This window comes from Typopeltis vanoorti, chromosome 12 (assembly GCF_054136105.1).
Source record: "Typopeltis vanoorti isolate ZY-2024b chromosome 12, IOZ_Tvanoo_1.0, whole genome shotgun sequence".
NCBI lineage: Eukaryota > Metazoa > Arthropoda > Arachnida > Uropygi > Thelyphonidae > Typopeltis > Typopeltis vanoorti.
In genome coordinates, this window is record NC_143560.1 from 46,278,955 (window position 1) to 46,302,464 (window position 23,510).

At 36.5% G+C, this 23,510-nt stretch overlaps 1 protein-coding gene across 1 annotated transcript in view; it reads left to right on the forward strand.

The window, feature by feature from the left end:
- Nucleotides 1-23,510, forward strand: part of LOC150100751 (uncharacterized) — a 161,138-nt gene that overhangs the window by 92,232 nt on the left and 45,396 nt on the right. Inside the window, exon 6 of the mRNA XM_090401264.1 lies at nucleotides 19,959-20,134. Within this exon, the coding sequence (XP_090257390.1) occupies nucleotides 19,959-20,134 (176 nt within the window). The remainder of the gene's footprint in view (nucleotides 1-19,958; nucleotides 20,135-23,510) is intronic.

The window sequence follows — 23,510 nt, forward strand, 5'->3', positions numbered from 1 at the left end:
CTTTATTCATGGTAAAAAATGTAAGTAGGCACAGTTTTTGTAATTGGTAAAAAAAAGTGTATCTTGGAATTGTGAATGTGCTTACAAGAGAGTTTTTGTGGGAAGATTGTTAACTTGTATATTTAAATAATGAATGTGTGCTTATTTATAATATAGGCAACAGTGCTTTTTATGAAATTGTATGTAGTTAGGCAATTGTTAAGTCTGTCTTTAAGGGAAGGATTTTGTTAACTTGTTTATACAGTTAAGCGAGTATGTTCATGGTTTATGTCTAACGAGTTAACTCAGTAATTGTGTGCATTGTGAGTTTTTGCATTCCCAGCTTGTAAAAAGGTTGAGTGAAATAATTTCACAATATCTCATGTGTGATGTACTTCTTGTCTCTAGTGTAAAATAAATGTTTTTGTTGTGTAATTACCTGGCCTGCTCCTTAGCTAATGCACTATCTCCAAAAAAATGCGAACCTACAGGCACATTTTAGTATGAATAGTCATGACTTGTATATAGAGAATTTGGATTTAGTTAGTGATTAATTCCTGTTTTTCCTCACTCTAACTTTCAAACAATATTTACTCAAATTAGATGGCACAGTCAAAAAAAAAACATTTTCTAATTTGATTTGTATGAGAGTGGGGACTGCATACATTAAATAAACTTATAACACAAAGTTAGTTTAATAGCAAAGGGGGACAGAAATTGGTCATGGTAGGATTAACTTTGAGAAGTTTATGTTAAAGCAGATGATAATCTTAATTTAGTGAAGTTGAATGAAGTATATGAACAAAGTGAAGCAAAGTTAAGTCAAGAGTTAAGATAAATAATTTTTAAAAAAATTTTACAAAGGTGCAGCTGACATTTAAGATATTTACTTAACATATAAAATTTTACAATAGTTATTTCTCAACAACTCTAAAAATTCATTTTACTTATTCCCAAATGTTATTTCTTCATTCTAATCTATACTGCCATAATTAAAATCACCCAAATAATTACCCTTCCTTTGTTCACTAATCCAAGTTGTTTATACATCTCTTCATTACCACCCTCCACATTCCAGGCGTATAGCAACATCCAATATGTCTTCCTGTCAACTTCCACGTTACACCACACTGCCTCATAACCTGTGCCATTATTTCTCTCTTTCATGTCTACCTTATGTGGATTTAATTTCCCTATCATCAGCAGCAGTGCTCCTCCCTTTTTATCCTTGCAAAAAATACTGCATCCTTCCATTTCTATTCCCATTACGATATCATCTTCATTCAACCATGTTTCACTTATCCCAATGATTTGGGGTGAAGAAACTCAATCACTGTACCATTTCATCTCCCCTTATTTCTGATACTTCAGGCATTTGTAAACAAACACAGCAGTTCATTTTTAGGTCTATAACTAGTTTTATCCAAGCCACTGGTTGGTTGTGATTTCCTCCCATGCTTGCCCAATCACTTTTATCACCACTTACTACATATATCTGCTCAGTCTCAATTTCCCCAACCACCTTTTATTTCTCTGCCCAGTCATGTATTGAAAAATGTCGAAATCACCCTAGTAACTTATATTTTTTATCATATCCCATCTTTTCCACCTGCTAACCAAATTTTTGTAATTCACAAACCTGTAGTTTATCTTCATAGAAGACACTTCATTGGCCTCCCACCATTTTGATTACTCACCTGTAGATCTTCAGCCACTTTCACATTCCCAAGAAATCCAGGCAACCAAATCTCTGCATTGAAATGCAGTTGTGTTATATCATAGCCTTTGTAAAGAAGGATAATAATATTTATTTCTGCTTGCTCATGTGTTTCTTAATATCCACATGATCCTTTGAGCTATTTTACTTACTTTTGTGATATGTTCTCTGAACTCTCTGTTTACCATCACATCAAAATTTCTAGTCTTATCATTTTCTTTCAGTTTGGTTCCATTTGTGTGATACACATCTTGTAGTTTTTTTCTCTCTAAAGTGCATACATAACCATTATATACTAATGCAGTAGTGCCATACATAACCTTTGACACTACTAACACCAATTCATAACCCTTGACATTAGTCATTGAACTACTGGCAACCATTATCTTTTTTTCAAACTGACACTTTATTTAGATCATCCTGCATAATCTCTGCATCATCTTTATTAACCGTTGCCCTCCCTAATTTATTCTCATTTGCAATCTCTTCCAGCCTTATTGGCCAGGTGGTTAGTGCATCTGCTTTCCAAGCTGTGGGCAATGTTTGTATCTGTCTTTAGGATGGAGATGAATATCATTGCCATTCAAGACCACCATGCTTCTTATTGTAGGTATAAAGTGACTTGAACAAGTACCATGTTTTGTCTCTAGAGCAACTTTTCTGGATTATATAAAAAATAAATAAAATAAAAATAATCCTTCACCTGCCATGGTACTAAATTACTATATGTTTATATAACCTTTCATGGGTGAGAGTCACATTTAAAAAAAAAAAAATCCTATCCAATCTCATTCCACTAGGCTCTGTCTTAAATGTAACATCTATTGCTGTCAAAGTAAATTCAGTAACAAAACAACTTTCTTTCTTATCCCCTCCCCACCTATAGATAGTGCTCTTTATTTTATTGACTACAGTTATCTGGTTCCTGTAACATGAGGGTAATTGAAAAGCAACTACGAGTAAGCAATTGATTATATTTCTTCATGGGCTATAAGTAAGAAGTTCAGGCTTTCATGAACGAAAAAAAGTTTCATGCACTTTTGCTGAAAAAAGCAATCATTACCCAGACCTAGAGTTAAGGATGGATCAAACTCTTATTTCAGTAAAAACAGAAACAAAGTTCCTAGGACTCAGTTTTGCAAAGATCTTGCATTCCTTGCACACATTTGGCAATAGAAAAGTGCAAGAGAGCAGTGAACATCCTCCATATTATGTCCTCTACAGTATAGGTGTTGCTTCATCTATATCAAATGCATGTGCTCAAAGCTTGTATATCAGTCATAAGTCTATGCTTTTACAAAAGAATAATCTTTGATAGTTGGATCCTCTTCACCATAATCATTTAGAATAGCCACTAGTGCTTTCTGATTATCATCCATTCAGAGCCTTTATGTTGAAGCAAATGATTTTGATGCAAGCACTTATCAGGCTGTACCAATGGTTCAAGATCTGAGTCCTCTATTGGATCTACTGCTATTTTTCATGACCATATTGTCTCCACTCAGATTCCATTTCAATGCAGTAATTATGCAGCTTGCTCTTTGATACACAAAAGAAAACCACTACCAAAAATGTATAGTTTATACAGACTTGCTTAATTCTTTAAAAGCCATATGTTTCCTTCTCTGTAATGCTGTATAATTATTCCACCAACTGAAGGCATGTGATCTAGATACTTGTGCAGTATTCTTGGCCACATTGTAATCAAGGGAAATGAGAACTGTACATGCACTTGTTGAGTTAGCTCAGACTTTCTCCACATATCATTTGTCAGTCCGTATAAAGACTACAAATGATTAATGAAAGCAAAAGTAACTGATCAGTAGCAATCATCTGGCAGGAGATTAACAAATAAACTGCTTGAGATTAAACCCGTAATTAAGTATTGACAGTCTAGTCCACACAGAAACAGAAGAGAGAAAGTTGTTCTTTCTAGGCTTCACATGGGTCACAGTCATTTTACACATTTTTATCTACTGAGGGCAAATATCTCGCCCATCTTTGTGTGAGTAATACTTATCTAGCTATATATCATCTTCGTGTGAAGTACCATCACTTTACCCAAGAAAGGAATGCAACTTTCACAACTTTCAAGAGCTGAGTCATGTACATCAGGCAGATCTTATCAGACTCTGACAAAATGCATGATATTTTTAACTTTTTACAAAGAATAAATTTGTACAGTTGCATATGATCATAAATGTGTTTTATAATCTATATGATGCATTATTCAACTTTTAAAAATTTGTTCTTGTACATAAGATGATATTTATTTATTTACTTATTTAGCTATTCATCTTTATTCTGTATACTGCTATAACCTCTATCATGATTCAGTATGACCTTAACTGTCCACATGCAATAAACATGCCTACTTATCTATCTATTGCTGATGTTTGTGCATCATCTATCCTTGTCACCATCTTTGTGTTGATCAACATTTGTCTCAGTTGACATAATAGTGTGCTGTCAAATGCTTGCTTTTGCAAAGTGTAGAAATATCATGATGTAGCCATTTTCTTATTCGACTCGGTTGTCATGTTACTGTAGAAAGTGAGTAAATTACTTGGACAAGACTTCCCCGTCACCAAACAGTGATATATGAGGGTGGTCTGAAAAGTTCTGAAAAGACCATAGATGGAAAAAATTTCGACAAGATTTTTTTTTCTAAGTTTAGAAGCGCCTAAGTTTATACTCCTTAGCAATAAACCCTGAAGAAAGAGTGTCACAAGTTTGATTCTAGTTGCTGACTAGAGGAACTTTTTCCAAGTATTTTTTTGGACCGGTTTCCGAGTTAGTTGATCTCTGGCACTGCAAGCGTATCTTTTCTCCCTGAAACTCGGGTTTTTCATTCCGTAAACTCAGGAAAATCGACTGTAGAACCCACACTATTTTTGCCGGCCTGGATGGCCGAGTGGTTAGCGCATGTGCTCTCCATCTAGAAGGCTGCGGGTTCGAATCCCACTGTGAGCATGGATGTTTGCGATTGTCTGTGAAAATACTAGTGATGGTGATGGGCAGTAGATGGCATTGGTGTACTTGCAGTTAGTTGTAGTTGGTGAACTGGGTTGTGGAGACAGAGAGTTGTAGAGTAGGGGTACCCTCCCTCGATGAGTCTTTGGACTCCCTGGAGGTGTCATGTAATTATATTATATTATATTAATTATATTATATTATAATAATTATATTAATTATATTAAAGTTGGTACATCTGTCATAAGCATCCATGTGAAATTGCAAGTCATTCTATCAAGTAGTTTGTTTTATACAGCTGTCTGAAGCAAAAGTGTTGTCTATCTCTTGAAATGGATAAAATTGAGTATCGTGTGGTTATAAAATTCTTTGTAAAAGAAGGTTTAATGCCAAAAGAAATTCATTCGAAGTTCATAAAAGTTTATGGGCACTCTTCTCCTTTGTTTTCAACAATTAAGAAATGGACTGCTGAATTTAAACATGGCTTTACCAGTCTTGTAAAGATTCACATGAAGGATGTCCAAAAAGTTTAACAACACCACAAATCATCGATCAAGTGCACAATATGGTATTGGATGACCGGTGAGTCATCCAATATGCATTCAAAGTGCATGAAATTGCTGAGACTATAGACATTTCAAAAGAACATGTAGGCTATATACGTTCTTTTGTTAGGCCGGCCTGATTGGCCGAGTGGATAGCATATCTGCTCTCCAACAAAGGGCTGCGGGTTCAAATCCTGCCATGGGCACGGATGTTTTGTGATTGTCTGTGGAAATACCAGTGGTGGTAGGTGGTAGATGGCGTTGGTGTAGCTGTGGTCAGTTGTGATTGAATGGTGGAGACGGAGTTGTAGACCTGGTGCCTTCCCTCGATAAGTCCTTGGATTCCCTGGAAGTGTCAGATAATAATAATAATAATAATAATAATAATATATTTTTGCATGAAGAACTGCAAATGAAAAAGCTTTGCGCAAGATGGGTGCTGTGCTTGCTCACAGTAGATCAAAAACGCACTTGCATGAAAATCTTTGAACAGTGCTTGGAGTGTTTTAACAAGAATAAAACTGATTTTGTGTCAATTTATTACTATGGATGAGACTTGGAATCACCATTACACACCAGAATCCAAACAACAGTCAAAACAGTGGACAGAAGTCGGTTGTTCTGGACCAAAGAAGACAAAGTCAGTTCTATCAGCAGGAAAGGCTATGGCATCGGTGTTTTTGGATGCTAAAGGCATTTTGTTTATTAATTATCTTGAAAAGGGTAAAACAATAACCGGGAATATTATTCTGATCTTTTAACCAAGACGAAAAAATTCGTGAGAAGAGACCAGGTTTGCAGAAGAAGAAAATCATCTTTCATCAGGACAATGCACCTGCCCACAAAGGTGTTTTGACAATGGGAGAATTAAGGGACTCCACTATGTGTTGGAACATTCACCCTATTCCCCAGATTTGGCACTCTCTGACTTCTATCTCTTCCCAAAACTAAAACTCTTCCTCACTGGTCAGCATTTTTCTTCGAATCAAGAGGTGATTGCAGCTAGAGGGGTATTTTGCAGATCTTACTGAGAACCACTGCAGGGATGGGATAATGGCTCTGGAGCATCGCTGGAATAAATGTATTAGTCTTAGTCTTAAGGGAGATTACGTTGAAAAATACAAATAATTTTGAAATTCTAAATCCGTTTTTTTCATTGTTAGGCTGAGAACTTTTCAGACCACCCTTGTACTGGACTGTACTTCTTATAGTATTATATTATACCCAATCATTCTTTTCTGCTCTCAACTTAACCAACATTCCTGATATATAAATTGGTCTACAATTTGCTGCTTCTGTCTTTTTTTTGTTGTTGTTTTTTGCCTGCTTTTCTTACTGTGCTGATTTTGCTTATGTTCTGTACTGCTCATAAGATTGCTGATTACATTTTTATTTATATTCCTTCTACTGTTTTTTTTTTCCTTTTTTATGATGTTACTCATTCATATATAACTCTGATTTATCCTCTTGACGCTGATTATTTAGTTCGATACTACTTTCCTTAAACACCCCTTTACTATTTGCCATGCATTGCTAACATCCTTCTCTTACGGTTTCTTATGGTATGGCACTGCCTCAAGATGCCTCCTAAGTCTTTTTATAATCATTGGTTCTGTAGTTCCATACGTGAAATGCTTTCTGAACTAAAAATTCCATGTGCTTAGTGCCAACTTCCAGGTCAAAACATTATTGCTTTCTTCAATCACTGGCAGAGTGGCTCAAATCATGGATCTCTTCCATCACATACTGGTTTAGTTATTTTGTCATAGGTGCATAAATTCCATTTTCTTTCTCCTTCCCCTGTGCCTTTCTTTCTTCCAACCTATGTTCCCATAGTTGACCCATAATAATAATTGCTTGCCCTGCACCCATTAAGCTAATTTGCATTAGATTTACATCTCTTTTTTGAACTTCTCAGCACATAGCTAGCAACCCATTATATATATATATTTTTTTTCTTATCCCAACAACCCATTGTACATTTTATTGTTGGTTTTATCTATCTCACACTAGATGGCTTCAGATGCAACCCTATCTTCTTGCTGAAGTTTTCTTCTTGTTGTTTTTCAGCTCTTATGGTGTCATCAGTAATATCCCCACCCTCATCCTGTTCTCTCTATCCCCTTTGAAGATGCAATATCTCTTGCATCTCCTCCTTGTAACAATATTCTAACTATCATATACTGATGATACAATTAAGATTTAGGAAGAGATATTCAGTTTGCGCTCAGTCGGTTGACGAAGCCTTTTGATCAGAAAGACCTGGGTTCAATTCACATCCATGATGTGAGGAACCTTTATCTCGTTAGGGGGCACCATCAGGACTTTTAGGAAAACCATAGCTTCCTCGCTTCGTTTCTCATTTACTGTGTTTAGTGCCTGTATGCACGTGTCTTTATTGTAAGTTCCTTTGAAGATGACAACGTGACGTTGCCGAAATAGTGGAAATATATTAAAGTTTAATTTAATATATATTCTATTGTATGTTGTAATTTCCTTAAGTTATTTAGTAAGCATGTACAACCAACGTTTAAGCCTTTCTACGAGAATTACTATCATCCATGGAGATTCCATCGCACACAAGGCCTGCCAATACGGTAAAATGAAGCTGAAGCTATCAAGACAACTGAATCGTCTGACATTCCTAAAATGCTGCCGGGATAATCAGGTAATCCCAAATTGTGTTAAATTCAAGGACCGTTTCGTTTCACAAAAGGCTCTCCAAATTTACAACCACTCGAGCCAAGCCTGCTACGAGAACAAATTGCTGCCATGTGCATTCTCCTAGCTGACGCTAACACAGCTATTCAGACCCTTGAAGGAGAGCTTTCCAGCACATTAAATCACAAGCTTTGGTCAATTTTATATGACATCTCGTGCACTGCAGCAGATAAAGAATTCGAGAAAATACGGGGTCGACATATCAGAAAATTTGAGAAATTAAAAAAAACTCGACCTCCGAACCAAAACTTCCAACCAACAGGGTAGTCAACCTTTCTTCAGTTACTCTGAAGCCTGAAGCACTCAATGCACTTTCACGTGGCCACAACTTCGGCATTGCTCCAAGGAAAATACCAGCTGAGGATGTTATGATCCAAATTGAACACGGTATCAGCGACCTTCCTAACCACATCACCAACAATATGAGACTGGATGTAGCTTGTATTCTCTCCAAAGCGAGACCACTAAACACCAACATATCCAAGGAGGAGTATAAAGCGTTGCATGAAATGAGAAAAAACAGAAAAATAATAATCACCAAAGTGGATAAAGGAAATGCCACCGTACTCAACCAAACGGACTACGCAGATAAGCTTAATGCTCTATTATGAGATTGGACTTCTTACCTCCCCATTGAATACAATCCCATCCTTAAGGTCACTTCTTGGCCTGTGGAAGTTACTAACAAATTAAAACCATATAACTCTATAACCCCCCCCCCCCCCCCCCGTATTTATGGACTCCCAAAAATACATAAAGAAAATGTGCCATTACGTCCCATAGTGAATGGCATTGATTTCCCCACATACAAATTAGCTAAACATTTGGCCAAAGCGCTCACACACTATACTGGCACCATCACAATTAATAATTAATTGGGTGGAGATCATTTAAATGTCAAAGCTAGATAACTACTTAGACACCACATAGCCATTTAAGGAATTTTTAAACCGGTTAAGTTTTCTGACCTAATGTTCACACTTGCCTTATTGTGGCACATCTTGTTAGTAGACATCTATCTGAATTCTGAACAGAGAAGTCTGGGCTAATAATTTGGGATTAAGCAACCAAATTGTATTTTTATTGGCTTAAAACAAAACAATGCTAAAACATGATGAAATTTTATACTGGCTGGGAATCACCTAAGAGAGATATTGTGTGATACTGGTTAGATAATGCCTTTGGTGTTTTTATCAGAGTTGGCAAACAGTGAAAGTCAGCTACTGGAACAAACTCCAACTCAACATCAGCAGACCTCAAGGACGTCGTCAATTTAAGAAGTATGAATGGAAAAGAAGTGGAACTGGCAGAATAATTAGAGAAGTATAACACTGTTTTTTATGTATTTCATAGATCTACATAAAGCATTAAGTATTATAAAATTACAAGATATTTTAAAGTTAGAAGAAAAATAAAAACAAAGATAGTAAAACTTATCAAAGATATTTATATAGATAATAAATGTGTAATAAGTACTGTGGTAATGACACAAATGAATTAGACAAGGTGAGTCATTAAGTCCTCTACTGTTCAATATTTTAATGGATGAAATGACAATAGAACTAAAAAGTAAGAAGTTAAAATGAAATAAAACTTAATAATATAGTAAATCTGATTTGCTATGCAGATAACAATTATGTCAGACACAGAAGATAATTTGCAAAGAGAAGTATCAATAAAAAAAAAGCAAAACACTTGTGATTAGTAGACAACCAATCAGGTGTAAGCTAGATATAAACAGAAAAATAATTAAACAAGTGATGAATTTTAAATACTTAGAAAATCATATTAATTTTGAAGAAATAATGGAAAAAGATGTAAAAATAACAAACACTTAAGGCAAATAAGATTTTTGGATGTTTAAACAGAGTAACATGGAAAAATGAAAATTTAAATATTGCAACTAAGACAAGTGCATGTAAAAGTATAATAAGACCAGTTTAAATTTATGCATCTGAAACAATTATGATAAAACAGTTAAATGCTACTACAGAAATGAAAGTCTTAAGGAAAATTTCAGGGAAAACAAAGTTTGATATGATTGAAAATGAAAAAATATACAAAGGTATTCCTTAGAACCGGTAAATGGATAGATAGCAAACAGGAAAACAGGAATGGGCATGTCGTAGAATGCAAAAAGAAAGAATAATTAGACAAATAGTAAAATGGAAATCAAATACAGTAGACCAGTTGGTTTGCAACAAGTCTAAGACCTAAGGCAGAACATGAAAAAGAAAAAAACAAAAAAGGTGAAAGGTGAGATTCTTCTAAATAACAAATACAGGATGTTATATTCAGACAATAATGATCAGGGAAAGGAAGGAGTAGCTATAGTATTTAACACTAAACACAAGGATAATCTTCTTCAATGGCAGGAAATGTCAATTAGAATGATGTAGTCAAAACTAAAAAAAAAAAATGAATTGGACAGTAAGACTTATTTGTGCTTATGGTCCCATACAAGGTTCTAAAGAAGAAGAAATATCACACATATAGAAATGTTTTTACTGGACACTGACATTAGTCACTGCTAATGCCACTGTCCAACATAAAGATGTACACAACTGATATGGTGATAAGACACAAGAACTAAGATAAATTTTATTGTTTATCTGCAATATAAATCTGAGTCAGCATGATGATATAGTGATATTATCATGTTGAATCAGGACACAAAATTATACAGGAGATTTAGAATGGGATCACCATTTAGTTTTGAGCAGGACTAAATGGAATATTGCATTGAAAAGAAAAATGTGTAAGAAAGTTTTAAATACAATCAAAGTTGAGCAGCTTTCAGAGGCAGATTCTAGACTAAAATATGCAAATATTGTCAAAAAAAAAAGTTTGAAAACAAAAACCAAACTTTAAATTAAAGATGCCAAGAAATTATTTTCTTGTTTAATCCTTTATCCAAGCACAAGCAGAAATAGTTGCTTGTGAAGTATCTTCATTACTAGACTACTTGTGTATAAAGCTAATAACTTCACATCAGTTGCTGTAGTATTCCATAATGCAAAGCACACATCCTTGTGGGTGTGTATAATGCTCGTATTATGAGGAAAACCACCACCCAGATGGTGAGGTCTCATCAGTGGGAACCATATCCAGAAGAGATAACAAGGTTAAAGTAATGCTGAAGTCATATATTTTCCATATACAAGTAGTGAAAAGGTGTAGCACCTTATTATTAAAATACTCTGGATTACTGCACATTGAATGTTTTTTTACTTGGTTCTCTTTAATGTATAAAGTTTTCCCACTTTATATATTAAATTAAAGTTGTCAAGAAATTATATTGTTTTATCTTTTATTCAAGTGTAAGCAAACATAGTAGTAGATAAGGCGAGGGCACTCGTGTGGCAAGAGAAGTAGCTGTGTGTAAAGAGAACTCCTGTTTCAGATAAGTTTTTTTTTTGTATATAAGTGTGTGTTCATGAGTAAGAGTTGTTATAAAGGTTGTGCGCTTGTAGTGTTATTAGTGTGTGGAATATTTTGTCCAAATTTATTTACAAATTCGTTGATATTAGAGCTTAGTGTAGTAACTGGCAAAGGAAAGATGGGCAGTTTTGTCATTGCAGGAACTTAAATTCGACTTTAGTCGTTTCGTGAAATGTGAGGTGTGTTACATGTATTCGTTTGATTACATTGATAAATTGTGGATATTTAAGGTGGATGGAAGAGGGTGTGTGTGCATAATGTAAGCTGAATGAGGATTTGATGAGTGCTAATATGTTGATGACAAAGTTTTAGTAGTGAGAATGAATGCTCGTCTGATAGAGAAGGATGGTGTGAAAGAACAGCAAAAAAATTATAAAAAATTATTGAAAAAGAAAATGATTGATCTGAAAAACTTAATGGATGGTAAAAAGGATGAAAGTGATGCGAATGTGGTGGAAGACAACAAAATTGAGGGAACGAATGAAAGCGAAAATAGTGTGATGTAAGGTTCGAAAGCTCAAAAAATCAAAAGAATGAATGACAGTGAGAGTTTGACGCAAGGATCGAAAGTATGAAAACTTGAAAGGATGAATGAGAGTGAAAGTGTGATGCAGGGTTCGAGAGTTCGAAAATTCGAAAGAATGAATGACAGAGAAAATGTGATGCAAGATTCAAAAGTTGAGTTGGTTAGGGTGAGGCAAGAGATGAATGCAGAATGAAGTTAAGAAAATATGGGAAATGTATGAGAGAATGAAAATGAGGAAAACAAACCATGTTGGTATAAAACAGGTAATGAAAGACCCACCAGTGACATTGTGTGGTGACGCAATTATTATGTACGAGAGGATGCACAAGATATGTTTTACTGGAGGTAGAATGAGTAGTGATTGAGGCATTGAATATGAGAAGGAAGCGAGCAAAACAGTTCGTAGGTACAAATAACTTGACTGAGAACAAAGAGCACATCGTATTGGATATCAGGAGGTTGCTTAGACAGATAAAAGAGAATAGTGTGATAGGAAAGGTAGTAAGCATGTGTTGCCTAGGTATGACTGGTGAGATGAGATGTAGAGCAAGGATTATGAATGATATGTTAGCTAAAATGTGTGAGGAGAAAGGAGTGCAGTTTGTTAATGTGTGGAATGAGTTTGAAGGACGAAGTGAACTATAAAGAGTGATGGACTGCATTTGAGTGGTTTTGGTATGAGTCGCTTGGAGACTGCTGCTGGAAGGTAGTACAGAGAATGAATCTGATCAAGTGGGAAACGATGTGGAAGAGTTGAAGAGTAAGACAGGAGAGAGAGATTGAAGAGGTGGTTATGAATGAGGAAATGAGTGGCATGAGTATAGAGAATGGGTGTGCAAGACGGACATGGAAACAGGGAGGCTTAGGATGGACAGGGGAACATAGCATGAGAAAGGTGGATTCTCCAAAAGAATGCGAATGCATGTGTAGACAGGAAAGGAAGGGGATAACCTGGGATCAAGAGAAAACAGTTGGATTTGAAAAGGGTTCTTTTCAATCCAGGAATGAGCTGCTCTGTTTGTATATGCTCTGTACAAATGCTAGAAGTGTAAGAAATAAGGCAGATGAAATGGTTGCACTAATTGAGTCTGTTCACCCAAAAATTGTTGGAATAAGTGAGACATGGTTAGATGAGGATGACATCCTGACAGGAATAGAAATGGAAGGGTATGATGCGTTGCATGAGGATAGAAAGGATAAAAAGGGAGGGGGGGGAGTGCTATTGATAATAGAAAAAGAGTTATGTTCATACAAAGTAAAGATGCAAAAGGGAAACAGTGCCAGTGGTTTTGAGGATGGTGTGAGATAGAGGTGAATATAATTAAATACTTGGTTGGATGTTGTTATAGACCTGGTAATGTGGATGGTAGTGACTATGAAATGTATAATCAAATTAGCCAAGGAAATAAAAAAAGGGTGATTTTAATTATAGCAATATAAACTGGGATGATGAGATAGCAACTGGAAGTAAAGAAAATGAGTTTTTGAGGGACAACTACCTTAGGCAGTATTACTCACGAGGATTCAGGGGGTTTTGGATTTGATCATCTCATGAGAGGATGTAATTATAAATGAGGTGTCCAATCATCTGCCAATTGGTGAGAGCGACCATGAAGTGATTACCTGGGTAGTTGCAAGCAGTGTGAGGACCTCTGTGAGAAAAGGTATATTTGGAACTACATGGGGGGGGGGTGTTGATTATAAAGAGCTCAGAAGATAGCTTGCGGGTTTACCATGGAATGAGGAGTTAGCTGGAAAAGAGATCAATGCAGCTTGGCGAATTTTCAAGAACTATCTAGTAGAAGCGATGTCTAAATGTATTCCAAGGGTCAGAAGGTTAAATAAGGTAAGTGTGAAATGGATGAATAAAGAGATTAAGCATGCAATACAGAAAAAAAGGACATTATGGAGGCAGCATAAGAGAAGTAGTAATAACCAATTCCATGGCGATTACAAAGACCAGGCAAGGCAGGTGACTTGGTTGGTAAGGGTAGCAAAAGTGAGGTATGAGCAGAAGTTAGCTAATGAAGCCAAAAAAGAATCCTAGGGAGTTCTTTCAATATGTAGCCAGCAAAAAAAAGAATGATTATGGAAGGGTGACACTGATTGGAGAAAATGGTACAAAGACAGCTGTTGTGGAAGATATAGTGGAGATACCTAATGAGCAGTTCATAAAGGTCTTTCAGTCTTCTGAATGTGACTTCATGGAGAGATTCAGAGCAGTTCATGGTGGGGAGGAGAGACTAACTGTAAGTGAGCAAGAGGTGTGTGGGGAGTTGAGCAATCTTGATGTTAATAAGGCTGTGGGACTTGATAATATATCATGACATATTCTAAAGGAATGTGCTAGGGAGTTGACATCTGCTGTGACATATTTTTTTAATATGAGTCTTGCACTTGGTCAAGTTCTTAAGGAGTGGAAGGAAGGCAAGATTGTGCCACTTCATAATGAAGGTGATAGATCAAGAAAAGAGTACAGGATTGGATAGATGAAAATGGGATATTGTATGGGGGACAACATGGTTTTTTGAAGGGTAGATCATGCCTCAGTAACTTGCTCACGTTTTATAACACAGTGACGGCTGAACTGGATAAGGGTAATGGGTTTACAGTGATTCTACTGGACCTTGCAAAGGCCTTTGACAGGATACCACATGGAACTCTAATCAGTAAACTGGAGCAGATGGGGATGGATATAGGGTTGGTGAAATGGATAGGAGGGTGGTTGATGGAGAGATACGAGAGAGTGGTTTATTCAAGAGTTGAGTCCAAAAGACAGCTTGTGACTAGTGGTGTGCCACAGGGCTCTGTTCTTGGACCACTACTTTTCAATTTTTTCATCAATGATATAGGAAAGGATCTGAGAGGAAGTGTTCACTTGTTTGCTGATGATGCAAAGTTGGGTAGAGCAATTGTCAGTGCACAGGATGTCAAAATTTTACAGGATGATTTGAATAGTTTGGAGGACTGGGCTAGGGAAAATGGATGTCAATTTAATGTGGCAAAGTGTAAGGTTATGCATTTTGGGGTGAAAAGAATAGCAGCAGTATATCAAATTGGTGGAACCGTACTCCAGGAGATTGATGAGGCCAGGGATTTTGGAGTGTTGGTGGATAGGGAATTGAAGTTTAGGGAGCACATTGCAAAAGCGGCTAAATCAGCTCATCAAATCACTTGGCTTCTGAAAAATACTTTAACAAGTAGAGACAAACAAGTCATTGTTCCTCTGTATCGAGCTTGATAAGACCCCCATCTAGACTACTGTGCCCAGATATGGGCGCCAGGGTTTCTTCTTGATGGGGAGGAGGAGAGGATCCAGAGACGAGTGACCAAGATGATAGCAGGTCTGTGGAATGAACCTCATGAGAACAGGTTGAAGATTTGTGGGTTGCAAAAATTGGTCGATAGGTGGAAAAGGGGTGATATGATTGAGACATTCAAATTACTGAAGGGTTTCTATAAGATTAATTCAGAAGATATTTTTGAGAATAGGACTGGTGGTGGGAGGACTAGGGGGCCATACATGGAAGCTGGACAAGAATGTGGTTAGCAGGGGTGTTAGAGCTAGGTTTTTTACTTGGAGAGTGGTGAATGAGTGGAATAAGCTGCCAGAGTCTGTTATGGGTGCTACGACCGTGAATGAGTTCAAGGCGAGGTATGATAGATACTGTGTGAATGGCTAATAGTTGTTCTTGACATGATGTTAGGGCCTCCCTCGATGAATCTGTAGACTCCTTGGAGTTTCCTGGAATAATAATAATAATAAAAATAATAATAATAGAACTCAAGAATCAAATTATAGGCCTATCTATGTGTCAGGTGTTGTGGTTCAGTTATTGGAGAAGCTTGTGAGAACTAGAATCCAGAATTGGGTTGACAAGAATGGTGTTATCTTCAATGGACAGCATGGATTTGCTAAAGGGAGGTCATGTTTTAGTAATCTACTTATTACAATAAGGTGACTGCTTCATTGGAGAGAGGAGAGATTTTGCAAAGGCTTTTGATAGATTACCGCATGATAAGTTGATAGCCAAAGTAGAGTGGATGGGGATTGGATATTAGTTTAGTGCATTGGATCAGAGACTGGCTATCTGATAGGTATCAGCAAGTTGTGTGTGTGTGGGGGGGGGGGAGGGGGGAGCAATAGCCCAGTAAAGGAAGGTCACTAGCGGTATGCCTCAAGGATCTGTTTTTAGGGCCATTACTGTTTAACTGGTATATTAATGATATTGGCGAAGATTTGGATGGAGATATTCAGTTGTTTGCAGATGATGTGATGTTGGGATGAACTATGAAGAGTAGAGATGTTGTGGTCTTACAAGAAGACTTGAATAAATTGAGTGATTGGGCACAGGAATGAGGATGCGAGTTCAATGTTGCAAAATGTAATATTTTAAAATTTGGGAAACAAAGAAGGGATGCAGAATTTATGCTTGGTGGAGATATATTGTCAGAGGTGGAGGAAATAAAAGAGCTTGGGGTGATAGTGGATAAGGATCTGAAATTTAGGAGACACATTGTTAGAATTGTGAAGACAACACAAAAACTTCTGGGAATGATGCAGAGGACACTGACTTGTAGAAGTAGGAAGATTCTTGTTCCATTGTATAAAGCTTTGATTAGGCCACACATGGACTATTGTGCTCAGATTTGGTCACCTGGTTTTCAAAAGGACAAAGAGATGTTGGAAAGGGTCCAGAGGCAACGGACTAAAGTAGTTTCTGACCTCTGGAATTCGAATATGAGGAAAGCTTGAGAAGATGCAGTTTACAGAGTCTAGTGGATAGGAGGAAGAGGGGGAGATATGATAGAGACCTACAAGTTAGTAAGGGATTGTTATAGGATCAATGTTGGAGAGGTTCTATAGAAAACAGTGGAAGATCAGGGGAGAACTGGAGGTCATCCCTGGAAACTGTATAAAGAGGGTGTGAGCAGAGGAGTGAGAAGCAGGTTTTTTTGCATGCAGAGTTGTGAATGATTGGAATGTCTTGCTTGTTTATTCTGTTTGTCTATTTGATTTGTCATTCACTCTGGCCACTTCACATGCCAGAATAAGTTTTATCAATAAATTGAGGGTACATCAATGGGTAGTCCTCTTTCTTTTACAATTGCTAACTGCTTCATGGAATGATTCAAACAATGGATAATACTGAACAGAGTCTTTTCTAAACCACCTTTATGATACAGACAGGTATATTATATTCTTACAGTTTGGCATGGGTCCCTTACAGATCTTCAGAAATTCATTGATAAGATCAGCAGTCAATAAGGTTACTCTTGAGGTAGAAGAGGAAAATTGTGCCTTTTTAGCCTTCATCATTTCTCAGTTTTTAGAAAGAAAACTGATACCAGACTTTACATTCATGCTCTTTCATATCCCTAATGCTTGTTAAAAATTTGGCACCATTAAGACTAGTACATTGAGCTCTCTTTACTGAAATGCTAATCTTTCAGGAAACAAATTGCATCAAGTCCAACTTCTTTGTTAATGGCTTTACCAAATCTTATGTCAACAAAATGATTGATAGTTACAGGGTTCCTTGTCACCTGCCTCTATCATGGTAGTGATGATAAAGAGGTGGTCCATCATATTACCATTCCTTATGTTAAAGGTGTCTCTGAAAGTATAGATCAACAGTCAACAAGTGTCCTTTTGCCCTATTAACAAGATTTCTACTTATCTAGGCTCTCCAAACGATAACCTTCCACCTTCATCCCACTCTGGAGTCTCAGATTCCTTGCTAGTGTGAATTATATTTTGGCGAAATAGGTAGATTGGCAGCTGTGTCTTTGGTGATGAATATCTAGAATACATTAAATTCCTTAAGCCTCAAGAGCTGTGACTTGCAGAACATGCAGTAATAATAACTATTTTTTATGGAAGCAGATTAAGGTTTTCCATAAAAAATAGTTATTATTACTTGACACCTCTGAGGAGTCCGAGGACTCATCGAGGGAAGGCATCTATTCTTCAGCTCTCTGTCTCCACCACTCATTCCACCAACTACAATGAACTGTGACTACCATCATCATCTACACCAAAGCCATCTACCGTCCTCCACCACCACCACTAGTCTTTTCACAGTCAATCACCAACATTCATGCCCATGGTGGGATTAGAACCTGCAGTCTTTTGGCTAGAGAGTGGATACGCTAACCGCTCATATCTCATGGAATGCTTATATAAAGAAAGTATGAAATCTTGCTACTACACCTTCCAAATCTGAACAGAAATGATGGACTGAAATTATCCCTTTTATGGAAAAAAGTACTATAAAAAGTAATTCACAAGCTCTTTACTTTTTAGTAAAGAGCTTGTGAACAAGTACTATTCTTCTCAAGCTGCTGAAATAATAATAATTATTATTTTTTAAATAAATAATGATCTCACTAAAGTTTGAAGTTTATTTTTCACTTGGTTAGACTATAATAAATTTAGTTTAATCCTTTATCCAAGTGTAAGCAAAGAAAGTTTGCGCCTGAAAACATCTTCAGGACTGAGGTAAGGTAGTGCAACACCAGGCAACTCTGAGCAAAGGTGGACCAAGCTCTCATCACTCGTCTCAGTATCTCCTATAATGCAAAGCTCATCTCCTTGCGGAAATGTATACTGCTATGCATTAAGGGGAAGAGCCACTGCCCAGACCGGTTTCAACCTTTATTGAGGTCTCATCAGTGAGACAAGGAGTGATGAGAGCTTGATCCACCTTTGCTCGGAGTTGCCTGATGTTGCACTACCTTACTTCAGTCCTGAAGATGTTTTCAGGCACAAACTTTGTTTGCTTACTTGGATAAAGGATTAAACTAAATTTATTATAGTCTAACCAAGTGGAAAATAAACTTCCAACATCTTTCTCTAAATCCAGAGGAATTCAATAATAAGGTGGTACACCTGTTGGCAACTCCTATAGGTAAATATGACCTCTCCTATTGCTTCTGCCTTAGTATCTCCACGTTTGGACCTGCCTCTCACTTACGAGACCTCAATAAAGGTTAAAACCAGTCCGTTTGGGTCTGCCTCCCATGCTGGATATATATGAGAGGCTCTGCTTGGGGGTATGTTTTTGCCTGTCTCTGAGTAGAGCCACCACTGAGATTATGGCTCTGTCTGGTGGTGGGGTGAACCTGCCACTGGGTAGAGCCAATGCTGAGAAGTTCTTGGTGACGGGGTGAGCCTGTCACTGAGTGGAACAAAGCTGAGTTGGGTGATCTTTCAGGATCGTCTAATTTTTAGAGAGGTCTTTACTTAAATACACCTCAATAAAGGTTGAAACCGGTCTGGGTAGTGGCCCTTCCCTTAATGCATAGCAGTATACATGTCCGCAAGGAGATGAGCTTTGCATTATGGGAGATACTGAGACAAAGAGTGATGAGAGCTTGGTCCACCTTTGCTCGGAGTTGCCTGGTGTTGCAATACCTTACCTCAGTCCTGAAGATGTTTTCAGGCACAAACTTTGTTTGCTTACACTTGGATAAAGGATTAAACTAAATTTATTATTATCTCACTAAAGTTATTTTATTAGGAACTTTATGTATTTAGACTGTGTCACTCTATATCATGTACAGGCAGTTCATTTATTTTCATTGTTGAATATTCCAATTTCTATTCTAGTTGTTTAATTTGGCATCATACCAAAGATGCCCTTGACACTAGGGTAAAAATTCTGTGCTAATAAAAATTGCGTATGTAAAATCCATGTTGTGTAATTAATTATCATGACTTGCATTCCAACTTGTCAATTAATTAAGTTCATTTAAAAAATCATCAGTTTTAATTTTCTTAAATTTATGTATTAATAAAAGGCATTAAAGATTAATTTGCTAAAAAATTGTCAATAGAGGGTTAGTAGTTATGTAAATTTTTCATGTAGTACTGCCATAATATCCTGTACAACTTCTGAGACTATCATCAGGAATTTAATGATAATGATAGCAATTAATTACAAAAAAACAAAACTAATTGTCTAAATACAGTAAAGTTTTTAATATATGAAATCATTTCTTTATGCTTAAGGTTTTACAGAACTAGTTGCATTTAACCAGCAATTATTTTCAGGATAGTAATGGTGAAGTTGACATGCCAGTTGAGGATATTCTGCAAAATTTTTTTCCAGCAACAGTAATTGATTTGAGCTCAGGAAAAGTACGCCAGACTTCCCCACCAGCACCACGTAGTACACCTTATGAAAATGGAGACCAGCACTCAGCAGCTATTGGTCTTTACTCTGATGAGTATGCCATTTTTATATTTATGTTCATCTTAAATTTTCTAAAGCATGTTAAGTTATTGCTTTATTAACTGTTATTTATTTATTGCTATTTATTGGGGTGAGACTTAATGCAGACGCAAGGAAACTAGATCATCATGGGAGGAATAGTGAGAAAGTTTGTCTAAGTTCAGCTGTGGTATGCAAACGTGGTTAATGATATGAATATCACTGAGCATGGTTATGCATCTGGTGATGGGATGGAAATGTATGAGTACACTTTGGATTCAGACCCTTTGAGTGTATCTGGTGAGGGTAAAGAGAAAGATGTCCAACTGGGCCAGACAGGCTATAGATTTAAGTATAAGACAAAGCCTGATGGTAATTTGTTATGTCTACACACAAATGCCAGGAGCATTAGTAACAAAAGGGTTGATTTCATTGTTTTGGTGAATACATTGTGGCCTAGATACTTAGCATTAGTGAAACCTGAATATCAGAGTCAAATTGTAACTGGGATCAAGGAAAGGGTATAGTATTTTTAGAAATGACGGAGGAGATAGAAGTGGAGGGGAAGTACTACTAATGGTATCAGATAACTTTAGTCAGGATAGAAATTCAAGAAAGCAATAATGATAATAATGTCTCACGTAGCAGTAGTTTGATGCTAGTGTGAAGCAGAGGGCTAACAGGATGAAATATATGGTTGGATATTGCTACAGATCTGGCATTTCAGTTGCTGAGGATGATGAAATGCATCACTAAATTAAACTGATAGATACTAAACTCTATATTTAAACCAAACCTAGTTCAAAAACAAACCAGACTAAAAGTATACAATACATTAGCCCTACCAGTCTTATTGTATGGAAGTGAAATCTGGACAATAAAACAAAAAGACAAAAAAAAAAAAAGATTAATAATAGCAGAAATTAAGTTTATGAGAAAAACTGTAAAGTATACTCTATTTGATCACAAAAGAAAAAAGAAATTATGAAAGAATTAAACCAAGAATTGGTAATAGAAAAAATTAAAAAATATAAACATAAATGGATGGAACATGTTCAAAGAATGAAAATAGAAAGATTACCAAAGCAAGCCTTAAAGTACAAGCCATTAGGAAAAAGAAAACCAGGACATCCTCTTAAATGATTCAACGATGACTTCTAAGGCCTGAACAGACCATGCTAGGCCTAAATCCTTGATATGCATGATGACGACGACGATGATGATGATGGAAAGGATGGGTGCAAAAAAAGAGTTATAAAGATTATATCGGGATTATGGAATGTAAGTTATGAGGCCAGGCTTGAGAGTATATGGACAATAGACTGGTAAACAGAGAAAGAGGGGTAATATGATAGCAGTTTATAAACTTCTGAATGGCTGTTATAGGATATCGTCTAATGAAAATTTTCATTATATAGAAGGTTGGGAGGGACATTCATAGAAGTTAAGTTTGTGCACAGTTAAGAAAAGAAGAAATAGATTTTTCTCTCACAGGGCAGTGAGTTAGCGGAACAGTTTGCATTTTGAAGTGGTAAGTACATCTAGTGTGAATGAGTTTAGGAGAAGGTTAAGGTATGACAGCAGATTTGGGTGATATATGGTCTCCCTCAATAAGTCCATGAGTCCTTCATGGAGGTCTCAGATAATAATAACTTATAAAATTTAAAATCCAGAATTAATGTTTAAATTTCAAAATGTTACATTAGCATAAATTAATGTCACTTACCCGAAATCTTCATAATAAATTAAATATGCTTAGCCTGTCTTATTAATTAAGATCAAAAATAACCTGAAAACTTAAACACTCAGTCAAATTTATAATTGGCCACCTCCAGTTACAAAGAACAAAAGGGGAAATCACTCTTTTCCTTGGCATATAATGATATTGTTCTCTTAGTTCTGTGAATTCAAGAAATTTCTTTAATTAAAAATTATCAAATTTGTTGTAACAACTCATTTTGTGTTTTAAAGGAATGCGGAGAACCGACCAAGGCTTCTGAGCTAATGTTCAATCCTCACCTTCTCATGGTGCACTCTGTTGGGTATCTACCTCGATACTGAATGAATGAGGATGGGCTGGCAGTTTGGGATTTAGCCGACCAAATTGTAATTCTTATTGGCTTAAACCAAATTACAAAATGATGGTACAACATGACAAAATTTCATACTGGCTGGGGCGTCGCCCAGTTAAACAAGGCCCCCGTTGTTTTCACCAGGGAACCAGGGTGAACAGCGAGCAAAAAGTCAGCTACTGGAACAAATCTGAAAAAACACCCCAACTCAACATCACCAGAGTTAAAGATCGGTACTATCAACATAAGAAGCCTGAATGGCAAAGAAATGGAGCTAGCTGAGAAATTAGATAAGTACCAGATCGACATAATACGGGTGACTGAAACAAAAAAGACAAATACTGATGAGATCTTTCTGAGCAATAAATACAAAATGTTATATTCAGGCAATGAAAATCAAGGAAAAGAAGGAGTAGTCTTAGTATTCAACACTAAATACGAGGCTAGTCTTCTTGAATGGCAGGCAGTCTCAAGTAGAGTGATGTGGGCAGATATGAGAATGGGGAACTATACAATGAGACTTATTTGTGCCTATGGTCCCACAGAAGGTTCTACTAATGTAGAAGTGGAGGAATTTTTTGATGCTTTAGAAAAAGCAACTGACACAATGAAAAAGGAAAAGTTGGTCCTTGTTGGGGATCTGAATAGCAGAGTAGGAAATGATTGTGAGACATACAAAAATATTTTGGGAAAATTTGGAGAAAAGAGCAAAGCTAATAATAATGGCAAATACCTGTTGGATTTCTGCTCAGGACATGCACTGGTTATTACTAACACCATGTTCCAACATAAAAATGTGCACAAATTCACATGAAGAGAAGAGGCAAAGAATAAGAAAAGTCTCATTGACTGTTATTGTTGATAGTGGTGTTTTCTCCCTGGTGCAGGACACCAGAGTGTACAGAGGATTTGAAATTGGAAGCGATCACTATTTATTCTTGAGCAGGATAAAATTGAATGTCATATTGAAAAGAATAACACGTAAGAAAGTTTTAAAGCGAATTAAAGTCGAGCAGCTCTCAGATGTGAACCGTAGACTAAGATACACAAAGATTATTGAAGAAAAAATGAAAACGTTTGAGAACAGGAAACAAACTTTAGAGATTCAGTGGCAAGCCTTGAAGAAAACCTTGATTGATTCAGCCAGAGAGGCATGTGGTGAGGTTGTCTGCAAGGATAGAAAAATCAGAACACCATGGTGAACACAGGAAGTTAAAGAGGCAGTGAAGGAAAAGAAGAAAGCATATCAAAAGTTCTTGGCAAATAAGTCAACTTGTGCTCTTAGAGAATACAGAGACAAATGTAAGAAAGCTAAACACT